The following is an 11651-nucleotide window of genomic DNA, read 5'->3' on the forward strand; positions in this document are numbered from 1 at the left end:
TAACTCGGCCCGTTCAACTCGAAACCCGAACAAACCGAATTTATTTGGGCCGGTTCTTGGGTCAATTTGTTTTGAGCTTAAACCCAAACAAACTGACCCAAACAACCCGAAACCCGAATAAATAACCCGAAGAAGTGAAGATATAAGTTTGGGGAGCAAATATAAAGTAGTGAAGATAGAGGCAGTAAAATGATAATATAGGCAAACTTAACTAAACCCTAGCCCCACCTCCACGTTCATCCTACGCTTCTCCTTCTCCATCGTTCATCAAGCGACGCAAACCCTAGCTCCAATTTGGTTTCATTTTTGTCCTTCGAATTGAGGTAATAATACTTAAAATACTCGTTCGTCCACCTGATTTTCTCAAGCCCCATTTGCATCATCCGAATTGCGATGTACCAGGATCGTTTTCGTACGAACGATCCAGATCGAAATCATGTAGCTATGTTTTTGAACTGTAAATGATGATGTATTTGCTTCAATTTGTATCTGTTGACAGATTTTGATTCAATTAGGGTTTCTGTGTGTATTGTTTTTCACCATCGGACTTAATGCTTCCTGGAAAGAGATTATAGCGTTATTGTGTATTTGGATTTTATGCAGTCGATAGATATATTATCGGTTATCGGTTCCTTGGTTAAATATCGGTCCCGTTATTATATTCGACCAACATATCGCTGATTTTCCCGATATCAGTTTTTTAAGTCTTAATTGTCAATTTTTAGTGTTTAATGTTAGTGTTTGAAGTCTTAAATCAGTTTCTACTTGTGACAATTGTTAGTGTTTTTCTAAGTTGTAAAAGGTTAATTTGTTAATGGTAGGAGAGTATACTGAATTGTTAGTGTTAAATTGCTATATGTGTGTGTGTGTGTATATATATAATTATATATATCTGCATGATATTAAAATTGCTGATATTCCACCGATATCTTACCGCGGTAACCGATAAATCATCGATCCTTGACCAACATCCAATATTTTTCCGCATTGACTGCAGTCAAAATATTTTTGTGTTCTTAGGGTTGATGCATGAGTGATTTTGTTCGAAGTTGAAACTGTATGAATTATAAACAAGGAGATGAGATGTGATTAATTTGTTTCTGTAGGTTGGTTTTGATTCAACTTTGTTTAGTTACTTAGGGTTTGTGTTTTGTTGTTGCATTTGACTGACTGAAATTGGGTTTGATCAGTTCACCGTCGGACTTTATGCTTCCTGGAAAGAGATCAGCTGGAGGAGAGGAAGTAGTAGATGAGTCTTTGATCAAGAGGACTAAGATTGACAACCTGATTTCATCAGCCGCTACCGCCAGCACAAGCACAGACACTTCTTCATTTGTTGTAACCATGGGAGGAGGAAACAACAACTCTAACGGTACCACTAACGGGAAACTGCCCATTGGTGGTGGTGGTGAATCAAACCAGTCGGATATTGATGAGGATCTTCATAGCCGACAGCTTGCAGTGTATGGTCGTGAGACTATGAGGCGCTTATTTGCTTCTAATGTTCTAGTCTCTGGGATGCAGGGACTTGGTGCTGAAATTGGTGAGTTTATGATTGCACATTTGTGTTTTGATTATCTTTTATAATGAGATGGGATGCCTCTGTTCTTATTAAGAAGTTGCTATTGAAAATGTTTATTTTATCATATATTTTTTGTATTCTTCTGTTATGTTGTATTGAAACATTTATATACACTCTGTACAGCGAAGAATCTTATTCTTGCTGGTGTGAAGTCTGTGACATTGCATGATGAGGGAGTTGTTGAGTTGTGGGATTTATCCAGCAATTTTATTTTCACGGAAGATGATCTTGGAAGGAACAGAGCTCTTGCTTCCCTTAACAAATTGCAAGAACTGAACAATTCTGTTGTTATTTCGACATTAACAACTGAATTAACTACTGCGCAGCTGTCTGAGTTTCAGGTAATTCAGTATGTGGCTTTTAGCTGGTTTTAAATGTTGGTAGTTTTGTGCATTTTATGATCCAAAAGTGCCATGTTTGATGATTTTAGTATTTTTTTTACTATGTTCTATTTGTTTTTCTTTGTTCACAGTCATGATTTTATCATTTATGATCATTTTTTGGGATATGTTTGTGTCGTTTATGTTTATTCTTTGTTTCTTTTACATTCGCTTTGAAGCATGCTGTACATTTTAGATGCAATGCCACGTCTCATGATTGTTTACTTGTTTCTAAGTTTCTTTTGTTTTTTCTTTCATGAGCACACTTTTATTCACAATTGTTTTATGTGATATTTTTGTTTTGTTGGCATTTTTGAATCTATACATAATATTATAAAATTTGGATATTGCGTTGAATTATATTTGGGAAAGCCAAGATACATACCATTCTTTGGGTATCCTTAAGCGTGGCTTAGATTCTGGTACATTAAGATGGCTAATGATGTTTACAAGTATAGGGTTAACTGTAGCTCTCAATGTGTAGTATAATTGGTAGATAATTTGTGAACAGTTAGTTACTTTCTCTAGTTTTTTTTTTGTTGACACAATAGATTGTTTTTGTTGAACTATTTTTGCAGTCAAATATTGAACAAATGCTGCATGCTAAAGTTTCCAAATACTCAAAACTAATTAGGAGATGTCTGCATCATTCAACTACAAAACATGTATTAAAACATGTTTGGACAATATCAATAGAATAAATTAGGACAATTACGACACCCGTATGGTATTCAATTTGCCACATCTCCAAATGACCTTCCAGTATGAGACTGATCGGGTGCAATGGCGAACAATCTTGCCCCCCCCCCCCCCCCCCCCAAAATAAGATTAGAAGTATTATGGCTGTTGTACTTCTGATTATATTTAGGGTGGTTATAGGCGGTCACTATTTCATGGAAGCCATTTGGAGATGCGGCAAATTTGGATTACTTATAGGTATTGCTATTGTCCTAATCCGTTCTGTCGCTATTGTCCTAAGTCCTAACCTGATGTTTTGTAGTTAAATGGTGTGGGTATCTCTCTTAGTTAGCTTGTAGCATTTGGTAACTTCTGCTTGTAGCATTTGTTAGATATTTGATATCTAAAGTAGTTCAATGTAAGCATTCCCTTGTGTCAGCTAAAGAACAAGAGAAAATGAGTAACGGTCCAAAATTTATCTTTCAGTAATTACATATTTAGAGCCACAATTACTATCAGTTTACCCTAAACAGAGAAAATGAGTAACGGTTCAAAATTATCTTTCAGTAATTACATGTTTAGAGCCACAGTTACTATCAGTTTACTGTAAACATCATGAGTCATCTTAAGTGTCGGTATCTACATAACCCAACACTTCGGGATACCCAAAGATTGAAATGCACCAGTTTTGGCTTTCTCAAAGTATAATACAGGAGTAATGGGTGCACATACTGAGTGATATCCTAATTTTAAAATTTTATGTACAGATTCAAGAATTCCATAAAAAAGGTATACGCTGCGTTATCTTATAAAATGTGAATGCAAAATCTAGAACAAAACATATACAAACATATAGGTCACATAAAACAACCGTGGACAAAAGTATATTGTGAAAGAACAAATGAAGTCTAGAAACCAACTAAGAAATCATGAGACATGGTGTACTGATTCTCATGTGCCAGTCGTTTTTGCAATTAGTTTCTGTTAGCATATGCTGCTAGACATATCGTAACAAGTTTTTTAGAATTGGCATTATAGCTGTTAAATAAATATCATAACCTAGATAACGTTCCATACCTCCACTGTAAAATTTGAAGCAAGTCAAATGACCTTTTTCTTGATTCTAAGGAAAGCATGCACATCATGAAATATGTAGGCATGCCAAACTGTGTAGCAACAACTTTTGTACTTGCTAGTTTATATTTTAATCACGTCCAGGGGCGGATCTACTATGTTGGCTGTGGGTTCACCGGAAGCCACTGAGTTTCGGAATTTTAATAGAACGTTTATATAAAATACTTGAGTGAACCCACATATAAAATTTTAGTAAATCCATTTACAAATAGAGGTAATGGTCTAGTGGTAAGTACTCCGCCCATATACCGTGAGAATCCGGGTTCGACTCCTGTACTTGCACACATAATTTTTTTAATCCCATTAAGCAGACACACAGCCACCACTTTACTTGACAAAATTCCATTGAACCTTAGGCCAAACCAGTGCAGCTACCGCCTGTCGCCTTCCAACAACGCTGCTTGCCTGCTTTTCTCCCCAGCTCCCCTTCATGACTTTTATGTAATAGATTTTAATCCATTAACCTGTTCCGGTATATGCTTATTTTTCATTTAAATTTGATGTTTTTGATCGAATATTTTTTGTTTATTGCTGAAACTAGAATGATTACGCTGAAATTTGTTGATTTGATTTGTTGAAACCATCAATAAAGTTATTGTTCGGGTTAGGAAAAGGTGGGAGTAGCCCACAATTATCATGCTAGCTGCAATTCATCCTTGAGATGCAAGCTACTGTGATGGTAATGAAAGATCATCATCTAACATTTAATTTTCTTTGGTGTTCCTTTTTGTTTAGTTATCATTTATCAATTTATATAAGTCAAATGGTCAAGGTGGTTACTTATCATATGGGCGGAATTAAAGATCTTTTCTATTCAATCACACACTCATATTTGAACCTCATACTGTATAAATGGGAATAAAACTGTAGCTAATAGAATAGGCTAGCATAAATCACTAAGCTTATTTCTGTAACTAAATGATATCTTGTTTTTTTATAGCACCTAATCATATAACAGACGGTTGGTATGGACGTGAATACCGGTTGTCGTCACTCACCATCATCATAAACGTAATAAAACAAATGACAAATGTACCAATTGAACACATTTGACCTGTTTTAATCTTATTATGACCCGAATCCATTAGTCCGTTAGACAACCCGACCAACTCATTTTGCCACCAATAGGCATGACTTATAGGTCACTAATACTTGTTGTCTCCACTAAACCTTATCTCGTGCGTACTGGTCTTGGTTTTATATCTGACCCGAACCGTCGGAACCAAGCCGAAAATTTATTATGTAACAGTGAACCCACTGGAAAAAATTTCTGGATCCGCCACTGATCACGTCAGCGTACTTTGAACATTTTTTTTGAACCATGTATTTCTCTTTGTCACCATAACATGTGTTACAGTTTTAATTCAATTATTTTTCTCTCTCTCGTCATGAGTTGCACGATCAACAATAATATGGTTCTACGCTATTTTCCCTGTATTTTTGCTCATAGTCATAAATTTTTTGAGTTAATGTGTAGAAGTTTTTATTCTTGATATTTACATGCCTTTGATTTCTGAAATCTATTCCTACGGGGTAGAGGTAAGGCTGTCTACATCTTACCCTCCTCATACTCTACCATAGCTTTGCTATTGGTGGGATATACGGAGTACAATGATGATGATGATGATGATGATTTCTGAAATCTGTTTAAACACAACCTGTAAGATGTTTGATCAAAAAGCTTATTTTTTTTAGCACTGAAAACCGAACTAGATAAATGCAAACAATCTTAATAAGTCATAACATAGGGAACAAACATTTTGGAAAAAGAAAGCCTGAATGTATGCCAACAAAGTTATGATAATGCAATAACTATATTAAATCCATAGCTAGGTGGCTTTTTTAATAAAAATGATTAAATGCGGTTCATAATGCATGATTTAGTATCTGTTGATATCAGCATTGGGATGTGGCATTTTGAGATATGAGTGTCACTCAAAAGCATGCTTTTCTATATCTTGTTGGCATTTTATATTCTATCTGTGCATGTGTCATCTCAAATCTCACTGCTTGCAGTTATGCCTTATGTATTTCACTTGCTAATTACATCGTAACATTGAAATTTTTTATGCAGGCTGTAGTGTTCACAGATATCTCTTTGGAAAAAGCAATTGAATTTGACAACTTTTGCCATAACCACGAGCCTTCAATCGCTTTTATAAGATCCGAAGTACGTGGTCTTTTTGGTAGCGTGTTTTGCGATTTTGGCTCCAAATTCACTGTCTCAGATGTTGACGGGGAGGACCCACACACAGGCATCATTGCATCCATAAGCAATGACAATCCGCCACTTGTCACATGTGTTGATGATGAACGCCTCGAGTTTCAAGATGGAGATCTAGTTGTGTTCTCTGAAGTCCATGGAATGACAGAACTAAATGATGGAAAACCAAGAAAGGTTATTAATGCAAAACCATTTTCATTCAGTATTGAAGAAGACACTACAAAATATGGTCAATATACAAAGGGTGGAATTGTAACTCAATTGAAACAACCAAAAGTGTTGAAATTTAAGCCATTGGAAGAAGCTATTAAAGACCCTGGTGAATTTCTTCTTAGTGATTTCTCTAAATTTGACCGGCCTCCACTTTTGCATCTTTTATTTCAAGCTTTGGATAAGTATGTGTCTGAATTGGGACGGTATCCTGTTGCTGGATCTGAAGAAGATGCTCGGAAGTTTCTTTCCGTGGTTGTTAATATGAACGATGAACTTAAAGATGGAAAGATTGATGAGCTTGATGAGAAGATTATTAGGAACTTTGCTTTTGGTGCACGGGCTGTTTTGAACCCCATGGCTGCTATGTTTGGTGGTATTGTCGGACAGGAAGTTGTTAAGGCTTGTTCTGGAAAGTTCCATCCTCTACTTCAGGTTAGTTTTCTACATATTGTTTTATGAGGGTGTTTGGATTTGCAATTTGATATTGATTATCTGAATATTGAGATTTGAACTTGCGATAATCAGTTTATTAATGTTAGTTTATTGATTTTTAAACAAATTCTACTGCTGTATCATCTTATTGTTAATACTTCTATTTCTATGTGTCCGCAACAAATTCTATTTTATGAGTGTAAAGAAAGTTTACAAATATACCCCTTTTAATTTAAATTGAGTGACTTCTATTTCTATTTCATAAACCGTCTCTTTCATAAACCTGATAGGTTTGTAAACAAACGCCCCCGATAGGTTTGCAAACAAACTGAAAAGAACACAAACAGATCATGCTTGTGTTTGTTTGTTTAACTTTAACTGATCAAACGATTGAACATGAACAACAAAGCGAACTGGGTTTTCTTGTTCGTGTTTGTTAGTTAACAAAATGAATGTGTTTGTGTTTGTGTTTGTTTATGTTCATTAAATTATAAACAAATGGTTCATGAATTTAAATGAATGAACATTACTGAACATAGATAAATGGGCATGATTGAGCTAAAACCAATTAGAAGTATAGACCAAATTGTTATGTGCCTAAAAATTTAAATGAGTATATTTACGAACATAAATGAATGCAAACATAAAAGAGTTCAAATGAACGAACATAAACATACTTTCACGAGCACAATGAATGAGCCATGTGTTTAAGTTCGTTTGTTTAGTCAAAAACTTGTCCTTGCAGTTCGTTTTACAATTAAACAAACATAAACTAACTTCTTGCCCAGCGGTTCACTGAACGTTCTGTTTGTTTACAGGCCTGAAAACTGCCTTTTTTGGTTCACCTTATCGATTATCCTTTTAAATAATCGGAAATTTCCAAACACACTACATATGATTATTTGATCATTGCAACTTTAAGCAGTGAAGCACCTTGAAACATTACTTTCTATAACATGTTTTCTTACACATAATTATCTAATTCCGGTTACTCATTATCACTTAAATCACTTTTCAAACACATGTAAACACCCTTTTACATGTTCAACTTTTTTTTGATTAGTGTGTGCAATTCATCTAACGGGACCCACTTTTTCTTTCTTTCTGTTGGACAGTTCTTCTATTTTGACTCACTAGAGTCCCTTCCTGTTGAGCCTTTGGATCCCAATGACTTAAAGCCCTTGAACAGCCGTTATGATGCTCAGATCTCAGTCTTTGGGGCTAAACTTCAGAAACAATTAGAGGAAGCCAAGGTTTTTGTTGTGGGATCAGGTGCACTCGGCTGTGAGTTTTTGAAAAATCTAGCATTAATGGGTGTTTCCTGCGGTAATGGAGGAAAACTAACAATCACTGATGATGATGTCATTGAAAAAAGCAACCTTAGCAGACAATTTCTCTTTCGAGACTGGAACATTGGTCAAGCTAAGTCAACGGTCGCCGCAACCGCTGCCACCTTGATCAACCCTAGTTTCAAAATTGAAGCACTTCAAAATCGCGCTAGCCCAGATTCCGAAAACGTGTTTGATGACACCTTTTGGGAGAATCTTAGTGTTGTGGTCAATGCTCTCGATAACGTGAACGCACGGCTTTATATTGACCAGAGGTGTTTGTACTTTCAGAAACCGCTTCTAGAGTCAGGAACTTTAGGTGCCAAGTGTAACACACAGATGGTCATCCCTCATTTGACTGAAAATTATGGTGCTTCACGGGACCCACCCGAGAAACAAGCGCCCATGTGTACTGTCCATTCATTCCCACACAACATTGATCACTGTTTGACTTGGGCTCGGTCAGAATTTGAAGGGTTGCTTGAAAAGACACCAGCTGAAGCCAATGCTTACCTCTCAAATCCAAGTGAATATGCTTCTGCAATGGAAAAAGCCGGTGATGCACAAGCGAGAGATAACTTGGAACGCGTTCTTGAATGCCTCGAGAAGGAGCGGTGTGAATCATTTCAAGACTGCATAACTTGGGCTCGCTTGAAGTAATGTTTCTCTCTTTACATTACTACTTATTTTAACACTTAAAACATGTTCTTATGCTTTTTCTATATGTGATCAGGTTTGAAGACTACTTTGCTAACCGTGTGAAACAGCTAACCTTCACTTTCCCTGAAGATTCTGTGAACAGCAGTGGGACCCCATTTTGGTCTGCTCCGAAACGATTTCCGCGCCCGTTGCAGTTTTCTGTTGAAGATCAAAGTCACCTTGGATTTGTTATTGCAGCATCTATATTAAGAGCAGAAACTTATGGTATACCGATTCCCGAGTGGGTCAAATCTTCTGCAAGGTGTGCTGAAGCTGTCGGTAATGTGATGGTTCCTGATTTTGAGCCCAAGAAGGATGTTAAAATTGTAACGGATGAAAAGGCTACTAGTATGTCAACTGCTTCCATTGATGATTCTGTTGTGATCTATGAACTGGTCAACAAGTTAAATGTGTGTTACATGAACCTTCCACCTGGTTTCCGGATGAACCCCATTCAGTTTGAAAAGGTTCCTCTCTCTCTCTCTCTCTATATGTGTGTGTGTGTGTGTGTGTCTGTGCATGTGTGTGCGCGCACACTCAAGTTGTATTGCTATTTAAATGATAGAAGTTTTGTAATCATATTTGATCTTGGTACCAAAAGGCGTGCCTGAGGCGATCTAGGGGTGTGCATGAAACCGAAAAACCAAACCGAAATAAGCGAATCTTAAATGACAGTTTGTTTTTATGGTTTTTGTAAAACTGAGTTTTTGGTTTGGTTTTGGTTTTGCATGCAATTAAAGCTGGAAAGGCCGAACCAAACTAGAATAATCCAATTCAGGCAAAAATCAACGTTTTGGTTTTCGTTTTACGTTTCGTAAAACCAAATTTTCGGTTTTGCATGCAATTAGTACTGGAAAAGCCGAATCAAACCGAAATAATCGAAACGACATAAAACCTGAAGGTTTGTTTTTATGTTTCTGTAAAAACCGAAAAGGCTGAACTGAACCAAATTTGTGGATTTTGCATTTTTTAAGCCAAGTATCAACTAATTTATAACAACTTAATTAATAAATATTGTAACCCAAAACTTGTAGACCCGAATGTAACTCTAACAAGAAGGATGCATTTGGGCCAAAATTTTCTGTCCCAAAAGTTTCATGGCTCAATGGTAAAACCGAAAAAACCCGAAAGCATACCTAACCTAATTGTTAATTTTGAATGCGTAGGATGATGACACCAATTATCATATGGACTTAATAGCCGGACTTGCTAATATGAGAGCTAGAAGCTACAGCATTCTGGAAGTCGATAAGCTGAAGGCCAAATTCATCGCTGGAAGGATTATTCCTGCCATAGCAACCGCCACTGCCATGGCGACCGGTTTTGTATGTCTGGAGCTTTACAAGGTCCTTAGTGGTGGTCACAAAGTGGAAGACTACAGAAACACGTTTGCCAACCTGGCACTGCCTCTATTCTCCATGGCTGAACCAGTCCCGCCAAAAGTGATTAAACACCAAGACTTGAGCTGGACTGTTTGGGACCGTTGGATCATTAGAGATAACCCGACTCTAAGAGAGCTTCTTCAGTGGCTTAAAAACAAAGGACTGAACGCTTACAGCATATCTTATGGAAGCTGCTTGCTTTATAACAGCATGTTCCCGAGGCATAAGGATAGGATGGATAAAAAGATGGTGAATTTGGCAAAAGAAGTGGCTAAGGCGGAGGTGCCCCCATATCGCCGCCATATCGATGTGGTGGTTGCTTGTGAGGATGAAGAGGATAATGAAGTTGACATCCCTCAGGTCTCGGTATACTTCAGGTAGATTGACGGTCTCGTGGTGTTTTACTTAATCATGAGAGTTGTTGGATTTAATGCATTTTAGGGTTTGGACCCTACTAAACCAAGATGTTATGTGTTAAAAACATGGTTTAACGTCTCATGCATTTGTTTTCTTTTAAGGTTTGTTGGTGTTGGGTTGTGTTTGATTATAGGTTTGGACCCTCCTAAACCAAGATATATGCATGATTCTAGTATGATGAATTTAGGACGAATAGCTCACTCAATTTAGAATGAAAGTTTTGAACGATTGAGCCTGAACGTTTTAACTTTGGCTGCTGTTTTGCGGCCCACCCCCCACATCAATATTCGGTCCATTGACACCCGTTTATCTCTCCATGTGCTTCCGCTGATGTTTAGCTTTGCTTTAACATGAATCCATTTTATATTTGTTTATAGTTTAAACCCATATAACTTTTAATGGTGTCGAGGAAAACTAAAAGATTGGGATTGCTGGGACTTGGGAGTAAGGTCGTGAGTCGTGACCCATATAAAGTTTAACCAATATAGCTTGAATCGCATGACATTCATCTGAGTTGCTTTTGTGTTTGCTTGGGAACTCTTTTAAGTATTTACCATATTGACTTGTCCAAGATTTTACCCTCTAAACTATCCTACATTTTACCATCAAGTGTAGCGATGATTTAGAGTTTAGACCACATAATCCACACCTTCCGTTAGAGGTGCACAAACCGGTTTTTTTAAAAAAACCGGTTTGGTTATTAACCGGACCGGTTTTTTTTGGCCCGGAAAAAAACCGGTTCGGTTAATAACCGGACCGGTTAATAACCGGTTTTTGTCTGTCAAAACCCTAACCGGTCTAACCGGTTAGGACCGGTTTAGAAACCGGTTAGAACCGGTTAATAAACCGGTTTTTTTATTAACCGGTTTTTTAATAACCGGTTTTTAGGTTAACCGGTTTTTTTTTTTTTTTTTTTTTTAATAACCATTATTTTTTCACAGTATAAACAAACCGGTAACTACAAGGCAAACCGGTAACTACAAGGCAAAACGGACTGACCGAAGCCATTCTTTGCTTTCGTTGTTAGGGTTCTTTGCTTGGAAGATGAGTATGAGTGTGTGTTGGTGAATGTGTTTTCAACAAACCAAAGATTAAAAACACATAACTTTCATTTATAGTTTTTACATTAAAAATACAAACATTAAATCGTTATCGCATATTCGTAACTTAAAAATACAAACA

General features: G+C 36.8%; 1 protein-coding gene across 1 annotated transcript; it reads left to right on the forward strand.

The window, feature by feature from the left end:
* The first annotated feature begins 232 nt into the window (after positions 1-232).
* On the forward strand, positions 233-10567 carry LOC143570743 (ubiquitin-activating enzyme E1 1-like). The gene is made up of 7 exons (XM_077056318.1): positions 233-323; positions 1191-1543; positions 1706-1923; positions 5849-6643; positions 7759-8627; positions 8705-9137; positions 9837-10567. The coding sequence occupies exons 2-7, from the start codon at positions 1207-1209 to the stop codon at positions 10431-10433; spliced, it is 3249 nt and encodes a 1082-aa protein (XP_076912433.1). The 5' UTR covers positions 233-323; positions 1191-1206; the 3' UTR covers positions 10434-10567.
* Positions 10568-11651: the final 1084 nt, after the last annotated feature.

Source organism: Bidens hawaiensis, unplaced genomic scaffold, assembly GCF_021521415.1.
Source record: "Bidens hawaiensis isolate Kalapana, Puna unplaced genomic scaffold, B.hawaiensis_p1.1 tig00025023_1, whole genome shotgun sequence".
Lineage (NCBI taxonomy): Eukaryota > Viridiplantae > Streptophyta > Magnoliopsida > Asterales > Asteraceae > Bidens > Bidens hawaiensis.

Bases quoted from the DNA above. Each gene is read 5' to 3' on its own strand.
- LOC143570743 (XM_077056318.1), top strand. From the start codon at position 1,207: ATGCTTCCTGGAAAGAGATCAGCTGGAGGAGAGGAAGTAGTAGATGAG. The intron at 1,544-1,705 runs GTGAGTTTATGA...CACTCTGTACAG, and splicing joins GGGACTTGGTGCTGAAATTG to CGAAGAATCTTATTCTTGCT. The intron at 8,628-8,704 runs GTAATGTTTCTC...ATATGTGATCAG, and splicing joins ATAACTTGGGCTCGCTTGAA to GTTTGAAGACTACTTTGCTA.